At 37.9% G+C, this 21,524-nt stretch overlaps 1 protein-coding gene across 1 annotated transcript in view; it reads right to left on the bottom strand.

Annotated features, from left to right (window-relative positions):
* AFG1L (AFG1 like ATPase) overlaps positions 1 to 21,524 on the bottom strand; it is a 93,658-nt gene that overhangs the window by 55,707 nt on the left and 16,427 nt on the right. The window contains exons 3-4 of the mRNA XM_075202882.1: positions 5,524 to 5,575; positions 3,510 to 3,611 (exon numbers count right to left, since the gene is read on the bottom strand). Of these exons, the coding sequence (XP_075058983.1) occupies positions 3,510 to 3,611; positions 5,524 to 5,575 (154 nt within the window). The remainder of the gene's footprint in view (positions 1 to 3,509; positions 3,612 to 5,523; positions 5,576 to 21,524) is intronic.

Below are 21,524 nucleotides of genomic sequence, written 5' to 3'. Positions count from 1 at the left end.
TTCATATTGCATATGTATAGGTGTATCTGAATTGAATAATACTAATACCATACTAATACAAAAGTATGGAACACCAAATAGATACATTAGTGTATCTGAGAAACACTGACCAAGACAAGAATAATAACTTAAACCAGTGGTTCCCAAACGGTGTGCAGTGGCATTCTCACAGGGGTGCCTCGGCCAGGGACGTTTGTAAGCAAGACATGGGACTTCTTGGTAAATATTTTGGCGCCTTGAAAAAATTATGGAGACCCTAAGGGTACCTCACACTGAAAAAGTTTGGGATTCACTGACTTAAACAGTACTTTTATAACAGAACAAAACAAACATGCAAGACATTGAGGTGGGACCCAAAGACAGAAAAAGCACAAGGTCCTATCTCCTGTCACCTCCTGATGTTATGCTATGTGCTTATTATCCGTTACTTAAAAGGTGCCACAGCGCTGTACCAGGGGTTTAGAACATACCAATAAGTGACCAGATCACAAGTACAAACGTGACAGAATCAAATAAATACAAACAGATTTACATTAAAACCAGAAGAAAAAAAAATCACAAAATTATGTGACTGGCTCAGAGGGAAGGTAGTGTGGTGAGAGAGGAGTGGTTGAGGAATTTGCAGGTGACTAGGTTTGAATTAGATTTTGAAGAGGACAGGGAGCCAATGGAGCAACTGGCAAAGAGGGGAGGTAGAGCGGCAAGAAAATGCATTGGGCAGCAGCGATGAGGACAGATTGAAGTGGTTCAAGATGGGAAAAAAAAGAAGGAAAGAGAAGAGAAGTTTGCTGTACTCAACGCAAGAGATAACTTGTAAATGAATCTAGTATCTGTATCCAGGGTCAGAAATGGCCTGATCCTGGAGATACTACGAAGGTAGTCGTGGCAGGATTGGGAGGGGGGATGAATGTGGGTAGTGAACGAGAGGGATAAGTGGAGTAGGACATCCAGGTGGCGCACTTGAGCGACAGGGTAATATTGTCAACAGAGAGGGAGAAGGAGGGAGGCGGGAGAACCTTGGAGGGGGGAAAAATAATAATTTCTGAATTAGACCTATTTAGTTTAAAAATGTACTGGGGCATCCAAGAGGAGATGGCTGACAGTTAACTGGAGACACGAAAGTGAAGGGACGGGGAGAGATCAGGGGAGGAAAGGTAGATTTGGGTGTTGTCAACAAAGGGGTGATGCTGAAGGCCAAAAGAGCTGATGAGATCACCAAGGGAAGAAGTGTAGAGGGAGAAGAGAATGGGGTCAAGCACAGACCCTTCGGGGAAAGAACTTGTAGGGGGAGTTGAGGGGAAGAGGGGAAGAGGGGAAGTGAAGGTGGAAATAGAGACAAAGAAGGAGCGTTTGGTGAGGTAGGAGACGAACTATGCAAGGGCAGTGTCGATGATGCCAATAGAGGAGGGTTTATAAGAGGAGAGTTAGTGGTGTTGAATGTTGCAGAGAGGTCTAGAAGCATGAGAAGGGAGAAATTATCCTTACAGATGACAGTGAAGAGGTCATCAGTGATCTTGGTTAGGGCAGTTTCAGTAGAGTGGAGGGGTCAAAAGTCAGATTAGAGCAGGTCTAGGAGGCACGTAAGACGGTGGGTTGATTGTAAACAATCTACTCCAGAAGTTTGGAGGCGAAAAGGAGGAGAAGGGAGATGGGGGCGGAAGCCAGAGAGAGAGAGGTGTGGTTGAAGAAGTATGTGGACTAGGGTGTTTTGGAATGAAGAAGTGAAGGTACCAGAGGAGAAGGATAGGTTAAGGAGGTGGGCGATGTGGGAGCAGGAGGGAATGGAGGAGGCGAATGGATTCTAACTTGGAGAAAAAGTGGGTGGCAAACTCAAGTGCAGTGAAGGATGAAGGGAAGAGCAGATAAAGGAGTTGAAGGTGGCGAACAGGCGACATGGGTTGGAGGATTGGGAGGGAGTTAGAGATTTTAAGTAGGAGTTTTTACAGATAGAGTGAGAGCAAAGAACTGTAGGAGGAGAAAATAAATTTGAAATATAGGAAGTCAGCACAGGAGCGTGAATTCCTTCAGAAACATTTAACAGTGCGAGAACATTCTTTGTAGATAACGGGTCAGTTTAGAATGCCACGGTGGGAAACGCTATTACCGGATAGTGATTGCCAGGAAAGTGGAGTCCAGCGCAAAGTAAAGGTGCTATAATAAAGGGAGACAGCCTGGACAGGGCAGGAAAGGATGGTGATGGGGAGAGGAGCAAGTTCAGAGAACAGAAGCAGATGACAATGCTAAAGATGTTACAGATGTGCTTAGTGAGAGAATGAGGAGGAGTTGAGACTGGTGGGGAGATGCTAAAGGAGATGATAATAAGAGATAGGGATATTCAGTGTCACATGCTGGACCTTCAGTGCTTACAAACCACAATTCGGCATGCTGTTTAGGGCCTCTTAGTCAGCAGCAACACCAGATCTAGATCCTGATGACAGCCACCATATTGTATTAAAGGGTCGTCCGTGCTTCAAGGACTCGGTCACATGACAGATTTCTGCCCATGTTCCACCCTCTAGTTAAAGAGCAGACTATATAATCCTGTTCAAGACACCCATAAGGTGCCAGATATTTCAATCTATGTCAGATTTAATACTCAGACCATTTTGGGCTCCTGATACATGTGTTCAACTCCAGTGATACTTGTATGCTGACCTGTGTTCCAGCTCCAGTGTCATCTTTGTCCTTACTGCTGTCCCTGCTCCAGCATTATTCTATACTCTAGGTGCTCCAACAGTCCTCACCCAGTCCAATTATGGATTTTTAAATACCTGCCTGTCTTGTCTAGTACACGCACGGGGGGCGCGACCTGCACGACACCAGCAGCGAAGACCATACCTCCTTGCAGGGTGAAAACCTACACCACATTAGACTCCACACCTTGTGGGTAGCACTAAACCAGACTGACCACGTTTCATCAACTAAATTCCTGTGTGTTTCTGACACTCTGTAGATTCACATATTTCCATGATATTGGTCTGGGTGTCAGACTTTCGTGTTTCGATATAAGGTTTCCATTTGTTATTAAATTTTGATACTCCACTTTCTATATCTGAGAGTATATATTCTTCCGAAGTACAGGATATCCCATAGTTCATCCTTCAGCTTATATAGAAAGGGAGGAGCTGGGATTGTTCAGCTGTGCAATATTAATTGTTTAGCTACCATCATTATGACTGTATCAGTGTGATATCCATTAATGATAGTTATGATTTCCAAACCACAAAATTACAGAATGGTATAAGTATCTGATTAATATTTTAATACTTTGAATGGAAATTTAGTACCTATCTAGAATGTATTTATTTTCATTGCTAGTGCCTCTTTTTGCAATCCTAATTACATATGGCCTACATTGACATGAGTCGTTATTTCAAACGTATAACCAGGAACGACTGAAGGCAAAGAAAAATGGAAACAGAATGCTCCACAATATTGAATAACTTTTGTTTGGGTACAGTCATAAATTACAATTACTTTATTACAATAAAGCTGTTATCACAACTTACTTTCATGTACATCAAGCATGAATCCATGGAAATGCACTCGCTTTTTCTGTTCAACTTCAACTTGTGAAAAAAACATGTCCATTACCATAGTCTTGCCAGTACCTTAAAATCAAATTAAATAATATTGTATTTTTAACAGTATTATATTGTCCAACATTATTTTCTGTATACATTTAAACTTTAAAGTGAATCATCTGCTATAAGTGATCTTATGTCATGTGACTCTTAAAGGAGAAAAATCCATATACCTTAATATTGTCGGATATGTGCTCACAGTGAACACACTGGCTCATTCTATTTGCACAAATAGAATCAGAAAATAACTTTTGTTAGCTAGCCAAGTCACCTACTTGGTCAAAGCGAGACCAGAACTTTAAAGTGCGCATCCAACCTCAGGGATCACCCAAGATCCCCGGTGATAACAACTGTTCTCCTATGTTTAAGAGACATGCAACTCAAAATACAGTGCAACTAGGTAGCCGCATTAAGATAGACTAAGCATGTCTTGACAAGGCCAGAGTAAAGATACGGCAGTCAATCAATATAATACCTACTGCTGTATCTAAAATGCGTATAGAAAATAATAAAGAGAAAAAAAAAAAACCTTCTGTCATCACCCCTAAAATAAGTATCCAGCACCACTGATATAGCCAGGAGTGGTTACCACTAATGCAGGGGTCACCCTACAAAAGCAGCTACAACAATGAGATCCTTGTCATACTGTGAAACTAGCCCCAGTGGTGAGACGCAAAAGAAAAGTGTAAGCCTACAGGCAAACCACAACATCCATGCTGAATAGTACTGGGGCTCCTCTTATCACACCTTGGGCAGTGGTTACTAGAGTAATAGTGTATAGTCAGAAAAAGATTAGACACTCATTTGGAACTACAAGTTCCAGCAAGCCCTGGCAGCTATTGACTGCCTGGGCAGTATTATAGAACTATTATTATTGAGGGAGGGAAAGGACGGACAAGCATAGGCCAAGTACAGACAGTAAGATGTTCAAATAAATGCAACTCAATTAGACATGGATGTATAGACAGACATGTAACTTGTGGGTGCTGGAGGGCTAGTGCAACAATATGCAATGATAATGATTACTATCAAACTAGTAATACTTAATTCATTAGCATCGCGGCTATATAATATAAAGTTATGGTCCTCTATTCGCATTGCTTATTTATCATTTAAATTTGATCTACTGCCGAAAAAAAAATATTGTCATTGGATTTTTAAAGTGAAAAATAAAATTAATTTAATTTCATTTGTTTTTTAACTACAATTTATATAGCGAATGCTACTTTCACATTTATTAATAATACTGTCAAAACAATATTTTCTCTTCTGTGGGGGTCATTCACATCAGATCACCCCCCAAAAAATAAAATGTTTACCACCCATCTCATATTTTAATGAAAATGTTTTAGTTAAGAGAGGATGCCCAAAATATCTTGACCACTAGTTTCTGTAATATTGAATTTTCAATGTATTAAACAATTTACTAATCGTGTTTTATTTATTCCAGTTTATTTGAAGCATATTGGGTGTTTATTATGGAATCACCACGAAATTTGAACCCCTATGGTAACTTTTCCTCCCAAATCCAAACCAAATTACTTTTATCTGCCTTAAGTTTCGAGCTACAGCAAAAATGTAAGCTTTTGGAACAGAATTAAAAACATTAGGTTAAATCAACATTAGATATGCCAATTCTTTTAGGTACTTAACAAATGTATACATTACTATCACAAATAAAAAAAATCAGCATAGGCCTCTGTTTAATAGAGGAGAACAAAAAATTACCAAGTTGACATTCAACTACTGTTGTACCGCAAACATAATTTACACCAGAGAACATGGAATTTAAAAACTTAACAAATGAAGTTGAGTCAACAATCACTATACAATTCTATACAAAGCTTGAAGTATTAACAGATATGGCAAAATTCTATTTACAAGCTCTGAAAAAAGTGATTGTTTTAGATTTAATTGTCCATGCAAAGTTGTCACTTACCAACGTCTCCAAAGACATAGAGGCCTCTTGGAGGTTTTCTTCGTGTGAAAAACTAAAAATGGGATATAAGGTACAAGTCAACACTGTGCAATTGCACTTACTTTATGTATATATTAAATATTTTCATGCGGAGTACTGATATTTTTCTTTAATGTTTACATGTGATTGTTATTGTCTTTGTATCAGAAAAAGTTTCACATGCATTCATGGATTTTAAGTTTTGGTTTCTATTTATTTCATTTCTTCTTTTTTTTTTTTTTTAATTAGTTTAGTACTTTTTTTCTTTTTTTTTCTAAAACTCCAAAAACTGCCATATTTTTTTAGTTATGAACCATGAAGGTAAAATATACCGTGCAGTGCTAAACCTGACATTCCAACTGCACACCTATGTTAAAAAGACCTCCCCACTCCATTACAGACTATTGAAATACTGTGACATCACCAGTCCTGCCCATGAAGCAATCCACACAAAGGTGTAACCAGGAAACAGTAGTTACTCATTTCCATGATCTACATGCATGTGGTTCCAGACAAGGAAAAAAAAAAGAAAAAGAAACAAGAGTTGTGTCTATCCTGGTAGTTTGTCATCTTATTTCTAACCAGGGAATAGGGAGATAATTTGAATAATTATCAATATATTTTTCTTAATTTAATTAAAATCAAGCATATATTTTTCCCTCTCACTAGAACAAAAATGATCCTAGCAAATCATCCCAACCAGCTCAAGACCACTCCTCCCAAACCACTTATCTCTGCTTATAAAGCATTGTCTATATCAATGATAGCCAACTTGTGTTCAAAACTGCTGCATAGAGGAAGGAGAAAGAGCACACTGCACTTCTATCTCCTCCTCCGGATATGCCACATGACCTCCCTGCACCCACTCTCTACTTAATTCAAAGCAAAGAATAAGATCACGAGCAGCCGGCATATGTTGCAGGTGAAGGCTTGGTGGGCTGTTGGCGGCCTGCAGGCCACCTGTTTCCCACCACTGGTCTATATGATATGTTATCGTGGGACCATTTGGCCAAAGACTTTTATTCTCAGGTACATCATTTTGTTTTATATTTATTTTATATACTCAACATATGCGCCAAACTATTTTGAGACCACCGATTTACTTTTGCTACCCCTATTTGACAGTTGTGTATACGTTCTCTAACTATACATCAATTAACATCTCTTATTAGTAACAATTTCCACTATTTATACATGTCTGTCAGTTTAAAGCTGATTTCAATTATTGCCTAGACAAAACATAGGCTATTAATAATTACATTGATAGTAACTACATGGATTAGAATACATTTTATACACATTATCTCAGATATTGAGTCAGTGCGCTCCCTTTGTATTTTCTATATTGTTTTGATTAAAAGAGCTTTAAACAAATATATTTCACTGAAGCACTCGCCTGTTTTATACACATAATTTAAACACTAGAGTCAATATGATCGACCAGCTGAGTACATGCAAACTGATAAACACTTGTATTTCACCAATAATCTGGTCTGACCACACTCCCATTCACAAAACATCTTTTGCACAAAGAGGAAGTGTTCCGTTCACAAACAACTAGGAATTTGTCAGCATTTATCTATTTTGCTTCCCCTACAGAATTATTTTCAAACTCCTCACCATCATCTACAAGGGCCCCTCTCACTCAACTGCCCCTTATATCTTCAACCTCGTCTCCATTCACACTCCCACCTGCTCCCTGTGCTCGGCCAATGACAGACGTCTCTCCTCCACACTTAACACTTCATCCATTTCCAAAACCAAAATTTCTCCCGAGCTGCCCCCCTCCACTGGAATGACCTCCCACGCTCCATCCTACTCTCCCCTAACCAGGGCCGTCTTTCCCATTGGGCACAATGGGCAGGTGCCCGGGGGCCCTGCAGCCTAGGGGGGCCCGTCGGAGGCAGCACAAAAAGAAAAAAGAAAACCTGACAAAAAAGAAAAGAAGAATACTTACCTTGCGGTCAGCTGGCGATCTGGCGCCCTCCCTGGTCTCCTCCTCCGTGCGGCACTCGCAGTGCATGTCGGGCGTGACATCATCACGCCCGCCCGACATCCATTGCGGAGCGCGACGGAGGAGGAGACCAGGGAGGGAGCCGGATAAACAAAAAATAATAACTAACTAGCTTTCAGATTTGCCCGTGCTGTAGGCTGAGTCTGTACTCACACTCTCAGAATTTCCCATTAAAATAGAATTTCCCCAAACTGTGGACAAAATTACACTTCTCAACAGAGCTGATTAATGAGTTTATCACCACATGGATGCATGGGAGGCGCTGGTTGATAGACAAGCTAATATAGCATAGACCTATCCATTTTCTAGGACCTCTCTCAATGTCTTTCTCTTTCTTCTCTTCCTTTAGTCTGAAGACTAAGGGCTAGATTTACTAAGCTGCGGGTTTGAAAAAGTGGGGATGTTGCCTATAGCAACCAATCAGATTCTAGCTTTCATTTATTTAACACCTTCTACAAAATGACAGCTAGACTCTGATTGGTTGCTATAGGCAACATCCCCACTTTTTCAAACCCGCAGGTTAGTAAATCTAGCCCTAAGTGTCTTGTGAAAGGTATATTATAGTTTATATGCTACATATTGCAATTAGCCAAATAATAAGATGGGCCTGAATAATTGAGAAAATAAATGCCAATACATGACATATTTAACATAAAATCACTCTGCACAATTCCAGAAACGAACCATACACCAGAGAGCACAGCACCATCCAATTCATCTTCAAGCACAAAGAACCCTTACTACAGCCTATGATTTCATGGGCGGAATAGGGAGCGGAAGGAGCCTATGCACATAGTCAATGTACAGTAAGGGCACGCCAAGCTTGAGTGCATGCAGAAGTGTCAGATTCAAGATTTAGTCACCTGAAAGTTGTGTGTTTTTCTGTCATATCACTTGCACTAACTACCGGGTATAAGTGCCGATTGCTAGTGACTATGTCGCGCATGCATGTTAGAACATGTGATTGCAATCTGGGGTAACTGTAAAAAATGTATTTTATGTAGAGTAGATATTCATACTATCCAGTATTTTATTAGAGGGAAAAAAAGTAAAACTTTTTTTTTAAAAAAATGGTGTCAGTAATGACTATTATCAACAAGTAACATTCATTTAATATTTGTTTTTTCTTTTGTAAAGTTATATTCCACATATGTATTGGACATATCCTGCCGTGTATTGTCGGTTAGAGTACAGCGGACCTAAACCCATATTCATCAGCAGACATATCTTTACATTCGCTGCTGGCAGAATCTGGACAAGCCTATGCCCAATTTATGTCAGTTTTTAAAAAAAAACTACACAATATGTTCATTTCCGTGCCATTTCCGAATCAGGCTCAATGTGGAAAATTGAAATGTCCAAATTAATTTAAGAATTACATTCTTAACCCCTCTGCTTTAAGGGTCTATGCAGTATGTTAAAGGCTTGCTCCTAGGTTGCTATGCCTAATAATCTCCCCAATTTAATTGTTTAATGCTATCCAGCTGCTCAGGACAAATACCTTTTTTTTATACAGTTCATAGTTGCCTACTTTTTGCTACCTCGACTCCAGGAGATGATTGCGGCGAGATACAAGGGGCAGTTGCAAGGGCACGCACTTCCGCTGCGTAATGCTGAGATTTGCATCATCACACATCAGGGAGGAAGGTGATTAGCAGTGAACTGTGTCATCAAGCCCCTGAACAGCAGAAACATGCCCTTCCGAACATTGATGTAATGTCCGACGGCACCTCTCACTGAATTGAATGTCTCTTTGAGAGAGCTAGACTCCCAGACACTTCAGGAGAGTAGGCAAGTATAATACAATGTTCGTTATTCAATTATTCTGCTCCTATAAACAACTGCACAGTACCACTTCTCTTGTTCAGGGTCACTGAATCTATTCTTCAGAATACTGGATAACATTTTCAGAACTTTCTATTATCCTATACTAGTAGAATAATGTATTGTATCTTGTTTGGTATGCTAAATCTATTTGCCATGTACAATTTATCAGCAGTAAAGCCCCAGTGTAAAACTAGATCTGTACGTAAGGAAATGTGGGTAAAGACACGCAAACTACTTGTGTCCATTCAGCTAATTATGGATACAGAACTGGAGATTGAATAGCACAGACATAGTCCAATATGAATATCTAAATATTCACCCTCTAGGTAGCCATTTTAAATTTTATTAGAGCTCACCAATGCAAAATATGGGAATGTGTAGCATGAACATTAAACCCCCATATTTGGTTTAGTGAATTAATTGCTTTACTGAAGGACATGAAAATCTTCTGTTGTAAAAAGGCTTTTACAGAATCAACCCTTGCATGTGCAACAATGACACTAGTTAGATACAGGTAGACCTTACTCTGCTCTGATCACAGAGCACAGGTTACCTTTCTATACAAATTGTACTAAGGAGCTCACTATTATTACATATGCATGGCCACCAAGAGAATATCAGGGCCAAAATGCAGCTGCTTCTTATGGGACCACCTTAGGCTGAGCACACAGCTTCCGCCAAAGCCTAAGCACTTTGCACTGCCTAGATCCCATGACCGAAATGATCCCATAAGGTTACGCACGCAGCTTTGGTAAAAGCAGTCTAGGGGATGTTACTGCGTGGAACCAATAAGAAGCTATTGATATATGCAATCACTCTCTTCCCCCTAGAATTCTGCTCTGATGGGGCAGGAGCCTCATCTGCCACTATTTAATCACCAAAATCCATATGCATAGGATTTTGTACGCCAGCTTCTATATACTTACATTTTTAAAGAGTGCTAAAACAACATTTTTAGATTTTTTTTAAATCTGAATGTTGTAAGAGGAGCTGTCTATTTCAAAAACGGAATTAAAATGCCTATTTATTTGAGATTGTGTACTGATGCTTACATACATGAATAGCCAATTGTTTTGCAAGTTGCATTCTATGGTAATTGATATTCCTAGGTTGGTAATTCTTTCATTGAGTGGTTTCTTCTCCTCGTTTTTGAGTCACTTCTGTTAGTTGTAGCATACAAAGATCATGTCTGAACGATAACAACAGCAAAACAAATGGCTCATAAGGATGTAAAACAATAGACTGACAACCACTACAATGCATTACAAGGGCCCTTGCTTGGATTATTAATAAATCCTTCAAGCTTATAGCTATAAAGAAAACACACTACAGCTGAAGAAGGTTTAAATTAAAAAGTTTTCTCAGAAGAACCAATAGAACTGAAGTAACTTCACTTGTGATTGGATATATAAAAGAAAAAAAATGTGCAGATCAAAGCAGAAATTAAAAATACCAAAAATTACATGAAGATGCAGGATTTGTGCCTGTCGATACAGTCTGACATATTCTAGTTTATAACCAAATATATGTTGCAAATATATGTAACTGTTAAAAATATCACAATTTTATTAAAATGGAAGTATTGTTTTAAACACTTTTCATACAAAATCTGTATACCACGAAGCCATGGTGTTTTAAAATGTGAATTAAATTAAATGCAAACATAACTCAAAACTAGACATCTAATTTTTATTTTGAAGTCCAGAGAGAAGGCATTCTGTACTATTAAACGTGTTTGTTGTTAGGTTTCAGTGACTGGAGGGGTCTCCTCTTTTTCAAACCTACCACAAATAGCCATCAAAAAAATAAAGGCAAAATAAAAATAAATAAAAAATAAATTGTACAACCACTTCAAAAAGTTATCATGGATAATCTCTCTATATTTTATTTTCCTTACACGTAACTGGGGATATGATGGGCCAAAGGTATGACAGGGCAGGCAAAGAGGTAACAGACACAACCAGTGTGCTATGCACAATTATGGCAATACATATTTTGAAGATATAGTCTTTTTAAATTAGAAATAGTTTAAAGAAAGCAAACTGAGGGGCAATAGATATACACGGCATTAGCTTAAATGTACGGAGATAAACATATGGGAAAAAAATATATGTGGGGGAAAAAAAAAAAAAAAGATTTACACAACTGTGTACAATTTAACATTTCTTAATGTAAGGATTGTTTCAAGACCATATTCCTATTAATTTTCTAGAACAACAAATTTCACACTGTCGCATTTAGCACACTTGAAAGCAATATGCTGGCGACCAGAGAGGCAGGAACCTTCATGGAACCCTTTAGTTGTAAGTGACAGCCCTAGTCAACTGATGCTAGTACGCAAAGGACAAGGCAGCCGCCATTAAAAAGGGACATCAAAGAATGTTGCCTTAAAGTTATAGTAAATCTACTAGGCTAGTTGGCAAGTGGCTAAATATCACAAGTGTGGAAGGAATCAAACAGAGCAGAGATGCAAAAATTGATACGAGTTTTGCCCGGCTTTCAAACGAGCATAACACACATTAGAAACTACATTCAATCTTGCCCATCTTGTGCATAACATTGCGGTGCATATTCAATTAAGTCTAAAGATCGCAGATACGCAGTCCCACCGATAACACGTTACAGCAACATTGCGGATTTCCATGCGCACCCCATAGGTTTGGGAAGGGAAATCCGCAATGTTGCGGTACTGTATTGTCACTTTACATGCGCATCCATGATGTTTAGACTTAATTGAATATGCCTCTATGACTTATATATCTTATGGAGATCTTCAATACGCATAAATGTAACAATGGAATACAGGGGATAAAATAACAGAGAAAGAGCAAAAAAAAGAAATACATGAAGAATAGAAATATTTAAAAAATAAAATAGAAGACAAACAATTATATGAACACACAATTAATGTGGCATTTAGTTTCTGATATCTGATAATAACATTTTAGTCTTTCATTTGGACCATTTACAAGAATGGTCTTCAAGTCTGGTGAATCACTGTCATCACGAAGTTTAAAATGTTTCTCAATGTAATTGCTTTTAATCTTCTCGCTTATTATTTTCAATGTCTTTGCCAATGTTTATGATTTTATGAAGATGTTCACAAATAATAACTTCTTATGTGGGCAAGTAATTTTGCCTCCTTGACTTAGACCACAAGGACATTTGTTGTAACCAAGTAACAAGGAATGTTTGGGACTTATATTTACCGGTACTTCTCAATAATGCAGGGCTTATGTTCGCACATGTTATCTGTATGCCATACTTGTCAACAATGGTTTGAAATCTTCCTCACTCAGTAGGAGATGCAAATGATTATTTAAAATGTTCCTTAATGTGTTTTAAGACTCATTAGATGTACCAATGAATTGAATAGCATTAGTCTTTTGAGTGACTTTCAGTCTTGTTTACTTCGGTCATTTTTCTTAGATGCCAAGATTTCCTCAGTACTTGATTTTAACAACTGTTGTTCATCTGCTTATGGAAATGTTTCTACAAAGGGCATTTAACAAGTTATTTAGATCTTATTGTGAAGACTTCAAAGTCAGCGTTGTTTCTTCTCAAAGCCTTGAACTGTATATGTTGAAGGAGTTCTGTCATCTATTACAATCACTATATCTGGGAACGGAATCTGTTTGGTGCTCACATTTAATGTTAGTTTCAGAGTGAAGTTATTCTTAGCACATACATTCTTGCAATTGTAATGTACCATTCAAAATGCCAAAATATTAGTCCTGAATATAACATAATGCATGTGTAAATTATTCACATACTGAAAGCCCACATGGTTGAAAAGATACTATATATTGTCACTTACATCTACCATAATTTGGTCATTTTGTGTGCTATTAATCGTCTAGAATACACTTACCATACATAATTACTCATAGTTTCCTTGATGTGAGATGTACTGATATTTTAAGTGATTGGTGACCTGAAATTAGGTCATTTATAATTATTGCCTAGGAGTCTCCCAAGTTATTTTTTTTTTTATTAATAAAAAAAAAAAAAAAAAACTCAACTATGAAAAAAATACACTAATATTAATATTTGACATTATTTAGTTTTCCATTTTACCTTTGTATGAATTACATTATTTTCCAACTATATATAACACATATACATACACACCGCAACATGAAGATTTAACAGCATTAAATATATTAGCGCATTGTTTTGTCACATACGGGTCTATTGTAGCTATCTGAATTTCTACATATCAGTTTAATCTAATGTTTCTAGTGGTACTGAGCATAGTGTTTAATGAGATGGCGATCTGAAGACTGGGAAGGCCATGGCATATTGTTTACATCATTTTTATGCCCATGAAACAATATATTGACCACACATGCCCTCATAATGGGCAAAGTGTCACCATGGAACATTCTACTTCCTTTAGGAAAGAAATGGTTCACCATAGGATGATGTGATTTTTCAGAATGGCTTTCTATTTATTGCCATTCACCTTGCTTTATAAGAAAATAAATGTACCTAAACCCGCCAATCAAAAGAGCCAAAATATTTTTATAACTTAATAATGCATAGTCAGAACTGTTTTTGGATTGTAAGCTTGCGAGCAGGGCCCTCTTATCTCTCTGCCTGTATGCATTACCCAGCGCTACGGAATATGTTGGCGCTATATAAATAAATGATGATGATATTGTCTTAAAACTGTTTGTTCCCAATTGTAAGGCGCTACTGAATTTGCTGGCGCTATATAAATGTTGATAATGATGATGTCAACAAATTGCTTAATTTATCATACTATTATTTAATTTAAAACAATGTGTTGTACGACCATATGTGACAATGGCTGCAAATGAAGAAAAAGGTGAACAGAATATATATAGATGCTCCATCCCACTGTAAAAACCCTTGTTACTACGATATGCCAGCTGTGAAATTATAAGTGTTTAGTAGACATCATTTACTCTAAATGTGCAAACATCTGTTCCATGATGCAGCTGTACTCATTGTGTTGCTAATTCGGTGTCTTTTTTAGGTGTTAGCTGCATGAAACGCTATGATTTTACAACTATTCTTGTTTCTGTGATTATAGGATATACTGGTAGACAATTCATTTAGACCATAAGCAGGCACAAGGTTCTCCTAGACACCTTCTCTGGAAAGCATAGTTAAGAATTAAAATAAAAATACACACAGTACTTAAAACTATTTCTAAAAATGGTGAAACAACGTATCTCCATACTTGCAGAAATTAACAATCTATGATAAACTGAGAATTTTCTTGTAAGATTTTGCAATGTTAGATTTAACAATTCAAATTACATTCCACGATAAAAAAGCCATGTAAAACAGATCCTTCAAATCTTTTTCGGGCAGCACACAGATTATGCCTGGGAATAAAGCTTTGCACCCCTTTGTTCTGTTTTCTTCTTAGTAAATAATATATTATTTGGTAGAACACACATTTGCAAGTAGGAGATCACAGGTTCCACTATAAATGCAATAGTTACCTGTCCTTTGAGAACTCATTTTAGGGCCCATACCTACCTTTGAGTTTTGAAATATTTTCTGTAATGCCCTGCAACGCGGGCATCTATTGAAGTCACTATCAAAAAAGAGGTCAAGGTCACCTTTGCGTACTAAAGCCAGAAAATTATTCCCTGTGTTGCTTCTAATCCAATTTGTTTAAAATATGTTCCTCCCACAGTTTTTAAATGAATGTCAAAAAAACCAAAAACGAATGTCCTGTTCACCCATTACCTTCAAAGTTTTGATATGTTCCTCTCAGAGACAGATTATAGGCAGGGAAATCGGGGTGCTAATCCTGAGGCGACCAAACAGAGGCCCATACAAACAATAAAATGGTTTGGACCTGCTGCCATAAAATATTGGCTGCGCAGCATTGGAGAAGGGTGACCAACTGGATCAAAAGGAAGCCACAAGCTCACAGATTGTGGCTTTTTATTAGATTACGCAGTCGCCCCACATTCTATGCTGCAAGCACTGCATCCCCAATAAATATTGTAGGAAGGGATCTCACAAAGTACTTCCACTGGGGCCCACACAAAAAGTTAGCCTCCAAAGGCTTTTGGCAGGACACTGGGACGAAAGTGCAACCTCTCCCCCCCCCCCCCCCACCCCTGAAGGCAAAACACATTGAACCTTTTACACCTCAAACCATGTCATGTATTATACACATTCACACACATACAACTGCAGAGGCTAAATAAACAAAAATATACCCTTTTTGATATTTTGATATTTTATGTTCTTACATCAGAAAATATTTACCTGGGAATTCTTCATTCCAATCCACAGAAAATACTATGCAACGTAAAATAAAATTTAAAACAACTTTGATGCTTAATTGAAAATACAAAAATATAGAATTACATTAGTATTCTCCCAACTTGATGTAATACTTTTAGCTGCAATTACAGCTGTGAATCTGTCTCTACCAGCTTTGTACATCTAGACACTGCAAATGTCTCCCATTATTTGCAACAGTGATTGAGCTCCATTTGTCTGGTTTGGGACCATTGATGAAAAGCCATTTTCATCTTATTCCACAGATTGGGGTTGCTTAAATACAAAAATAAATGTATCCTCAGTGTGGTTTAGCTGTATTTTTGAATTAATGTTGATCTGGAATAAGTCTTCTCCCAAGTTGTAGGTTTCTTGCGGACAGCAGCAACCATTCCTAAGATTTGTGGTAGATCTTGTGTCATCAATTTTCCCTCTGTTTTGAGGTTTTCCAGTCCCTCAATCAGAAAAGCATCCATATAGCATTATACTCCAACTACCATGCTTCATGGTAGGAATAATGTTCTTAAGAGGTTGCATGCTTTTAAGCTTGCACCAAACAGTGCTTAAGTGTTGAGGCCAAAAATATCACACCAATCTTCAACTTACTATAGGGTTCTCCAACAAGCTTTCTGGCAAACTATTGGCAATATTTTATTAGAATCTTATTCAACAATTTATTTTCTTTTTGCCATCCTCCCATAAATTGCAGGTTTGTGAAGTGTCCCAGGGATTGCTGCCTCATGGACAGTATCTTTCACCTCTGCCAGGGAAGAAAGCAAGTCTCAGAGTTGTTAAATCGGTGGTAATCATTATTTAGATTGTGGTAATTGCGACACCTACTTTAGCGACTGAAAAATTTTGATTATTATAAGAGAGACAGGAAAGAAATACAGACTTACTATAAAACACACAGAGAAGATTCCCGACACGACTGATATAAATAATGACTGCAGAAAATGCCGGCAGTGGAGATTGACAGCACTTAATATAACCCAGTGCACTGCGGTTCCTGGCATTGCCCCTTTAAAACCGGCAATTTCACTGTCTCTGAAATCCCAATTGATGATTTCATAATGAAATTCTTGTTTGGAAATACTAAATATGGGACCCCTCACATACAGGTGTATTTATTTTTAATTTAACTGAAACAAATTAATCGTACATAGGTGGATGCCAATCAATTATTTATGTGATCACTGAAAATAACTGGCTACACCCAAGTTTATTTAGGTGCATATCAGCAAAGGGGTTGATGTAATAATTTGTGTGTTTTATTCTTATTTGTATGTTTTTATTATTTTGTGTTGATTACCGATAGGAATTCACAAATACAGAAATAATATAAAATGTAAAAAAAGAAATAGAAAACACAGTCTGCTACACAGTCACAGCATGTCATGTGAAGGCAGAGGAGGGAGAACAAAGATGTCACAGTGGATAGCAGCAGAGATGGTTGCTCCAAAGCCACTCTGCTCACCACATCATGTGCCATGTGACTGTGGTTGCCATGGTAGTTCACAATCATAAATAATAGCCGCCTGAAGAGAAAAAAAAAACAAGGAAAATTGTAGATTTGTCTTATAGTCTGCCACAGTGATATATGTTAAAACAAACACCTACTTTTGTCATGGGATAGATGTTTTAAGTTCATAGCAAGATAATAGCCAAAGTCAATAACAATTAGTAATTGACAATTGTATTTAGAGAAGCAATGACTTATAAGAATGATATCCATTAAGTAGATTTCAACAACATTATATCATGGTTTCAATAGAAATTATTTAAAACTGTGTCCTTTGAATCAAACAAAAAAAATATTACTCCAAAAGTACCTTGACAGTATTGCAGCATTGTGTATCCTCAAAAAAAAATAATTTCACCTTCAATTCATAATTATATATAATGGTCTTGTATGCATTAGTCTATTTGTCTTAAATTAACATGCACTACATGTCTTCCATATATTTTAATGGAGATGTGATGGCTTGCAAATAGTCCACACTTTAACCTTTTACTTTACCAGCGCTGTATATTTGGCACAATATTTTCATGGACCTATTAGCTGCCCTATTTTATGATGTGCACCAACTTAATATAAAGCTACACTGTTTCCTGACCAGCGCAACAAATATACTTTACAAGGAGACAGCGAGACAGCGAGAGAGACAGCGAGACAGCGAGAGAGACAGCGAGAGAGACAGCAAGACAGCGAGAGAGACAGCCTTTCACTTACCCCGTAGTGGAACGCATGTGCGTTCCACTGACAGGAAGTTCGGCATTTGCGTTCCAAATGCCGAACTTCCTGTCAGTGGAACGCACATGCGTTCCACTGCGGAAGATAGGAGCTCAGGGACCGGACACCAGGTTAGTTCACCCGTGTATAAGTCGAGAAGGCTTTTTCAGCATACAAAAATGTGCTGAAAAACTCGGCTTATACACGAGTATATACGGTAACTGTTAGGAATTAATGTACAAATTCTACATAGCTCGCTTATATATTGCATGTTGCATATTATTACTATGTAGAAAATCATAGCACTATAAATTTTCATCTCACTTAAAATTTGAGTGAGATGAAAATGAAAAGCGAACCATACCAGAAAAAAAAGTTTACATTTACATAATAATCATAGAAAGGAATGTGTTGTCATGAATCAAGAAACACTGGCTAACACAAAGCAATATATTACATTTGAATATCACTTGGATGTCATCCGTAATAAGGAAAATGTATAAAATAGTTGTAGAAAAAAAATGTTGGCAGTAGGTTTGATGATTGGCAGAATTTTTAGCTATGCATCATGCAAATATCCTGTCATGAACAGGAAGGAAATATGCATGTGCATAATTTGCTTAATCAAGAATTCTAAAAAAAAAAAAATCCAAATAAAAAACAAAACAAAAAAACTGCCTAACATTCGAGGTCAATTTTTACAATAATGTTCTTTGTGGGGTAATCAATCAGCAAAGTTACTGTAGAAGGTCTTTTTAAGAAGAACTTTCTTGGCAAATTAAAACAATCCACCTCTTACACTTTTGGAATCATGCAATGTTAAGGTGATAAAGTCAGCATACAAAGCAGTAAAAGCTGTAATAAAAGGATCACTAAAAACTTTATATTTTTCATTCCAACACCCCTCTTCATATATACCCTTAACCCCTCTCTCCCCCCAAAGTGGGCAAATCCTACTGGGTCTCAAACTGTCGCTGTTATAACATCTCCTGCTCGCTCTCCCAGCATCATATCACATATACTGATAGGACTAGCTGATATAAAGCACTAGCATTCACTTATAGGTCACATACCAGGGTCTCACTCCTGGTATGCGCTTACTGTGTATCAACCCTCGCCTATATACAACCACAATCTTTGGCACTTCCCTTGTGTTTACTTGTACAGACACATAGGTGTTCAGGCACAGGAAGAGTCAATCCCCATCTAACCTGTTACTGTGTACTAGACCTTTGGTGTGACTGATGAAAATCAGCGTACCCTAATGATGCCCACCTTAAAGCTACAAACTGCTCGACCGAATCGTAAAAATCATGACACTGGAGGCAACACTGGCACCCCAAGACAGAAAGCAAATCCTTGATTAGCCAGTCAAGCATGCAAGTGCATACAGGATGACCTGGTTGAAATGACAATCCAACTTCCAGTTCTCAACCAGGAGGCGGCATCATGGTGTGTAATGTCATTAAGTTTTTGCTGCCAGGTCTCTTAGCCAATCTCAGGAGAATCCACAATATTTCACATTTTCATGCCAGACTGGTTGTGCTGGGATTAACTATTTTTTAATAAGCAAAATTTGACATTGCCCCCCCCCCAGGACAGATAATTTCATTATTTATTTTACCATAGTCAAATAATAAAGAAAAATTGAAACATTTTTTCAGAAGGGATTGTTTTTAAATGCATTTTTCACTTGATGGACTTAGTCAATTTCATGAAAGTAACAAAACGCCAATTTTTTGCACTTTTGGGAGTGTATATTATGAACCATAAAAAAAAAAAAAAGAAAAGACATGTTTGAGTGCTTTTTCTATTTAGTTTAAACTACCACTTTTTTATCCTTTAAATGTATTTTGTGCAAATTTGTGGTATGTATATGGGTTAACCTGCAGTATCACAGGCTGGGATGTCAGACATTCCCAGCTATGTCAGAGCATGTAAACACATGTTTTCTTGTTGCTACAACCAGGAAGAACGTCCAATCATTTATGGAACTTATAAGATTTTTAATTCCTCATTTGAGACGGATTCGGACACCAATACATGATATGGTGATATCACTGGTTACAGTGCTAAGATTATGTTTCATTTGTTCATGTTAGGCAGGGTTTCCCAAACCCAGTCCTCAGGGCTCCCTAACCATGCATGTGTTTAATCTGCTTCTTGCTGGAACACACACAGGTGTATTCATTACTGACTGACACATTATAACAGATCCACAGGTTGCACACATTATTTCACTTGTCACCTGGACCTGTTGGGAAGCTGTGTGTTAGGAACTGCAACCTAAGCATTGCAACCAATAATAGTCCAAGCTACATCCTAATTAGATACCCCATGTAGACCCAGCGCCCACCCAGACAGGCTGGACATTGAAGTAATCAGAGTGTCATATGGTGGATGCCAAGCCTATGACCAAACATGTCAATAGTATGTGCTACGGTGTATAAAACTTTATTTGAAGTATCTGATATTAATTCTCAGACTGTAATGGAAAGGGATCCTATGGATAGGCTTTCCTTGTGGTGCCTCTGTAATCCTGTCATGTTTCACAAATCATTCCTTAATAATTTCTGCAGTGTGGAAGGACACATTATACTGCTAAAAGAGGGAATACCATTACCATAAAAGGGTGTTCTTGGCCTGCAACAATGTTTAGGTACATGTCAAAGTAAAATCCACATAAATGATCCAAGGTTTCCCAGCAGAACATTGCCCAGAGGATCACACTGCCTTCGTCGGCTTTCCTTCTTCCCATAGTGCATCCTGGTGCCATCTCTTCCCCAGATAAACAACATAAACGCACCCAGCCGAACACATGATGAAAAAGAAAACATGACTCATCAGACCAGGCCACCTTCTTCCATTGCGCCATGGTCCATATCTGGTGCTCACATACCTATTGCAGGCGCTTTTGGGGGTGAACAGGGGTCAGGATGGGCACTTTGATAGGTTTGTGGCTACACAGCTCCCATAAGCAGCAAGCTGCCATGCACCGTGTGTTCTGACACATTTCTATCATATAAATAAAAAGACGTTATGATTCACTTAAGGGATTAAACTATATTCATCTATATATACACATTTATAACAAATAAAAAAAGGAGTATATTCTGAGGGGGTGTTCTCCCAACTAAATATACAAGTCAAGAAACATATGGTGAAATAAATCACCCGAAGAGGTTGGTTCTTTGATGCACTCCAGTACCATGACTAAGCCTACACAGCGAAACGTACGTCGGGTTGGACGTCACAGACCTGGAAGTGAGAAAGCTGGCTAGTAGCAGAGTCTGCTACCACATAAGAATCCATGATACTACTTTATTTTTATTAAACATGACTACAATCTTGGGCATATAGATGGATTAGGGGCAGAGCACATGAGGGGAGGAGGGTGAAACCATATACAGCACATATCTAAGGGGAGTGGGCACAGCTATATGCTACTACCACTCAGTGGACCCTATACTACACAATAGGGAACCTGTGGGTCGCTAATCATATTTACCTATACAGAATGTTCCAAATAATAAAGTTATTCACCACGTACATATTTGACTCTCCTGGTCCCCACCCTTTGAGTTCCATATGCCGTTTGGATTCAGGCATCCTCCATTACGGATATCCCCTTTTGCA

This window comes from Mixophyes fleayi, chromosome 3 (genome assembly GCF_038048845.1).
Source record: "Mixophyes fleayi isolate aMixFle1 chromosome 3, aMixFle1.hap1, whole genome shotgun sequence".
Classification (NCBI taxonomy): Eukaryota; Metazoa; Chordata; class Amphibia; order Anura; family Limnodynastidae; genus Mixophyes; species Mixophyes fleayi.
The sequence above is the reverse complement of the archived record's forward strand: the minus strand, read 5'-3'. Positions and strand labels throughout refer to the sequence as shown.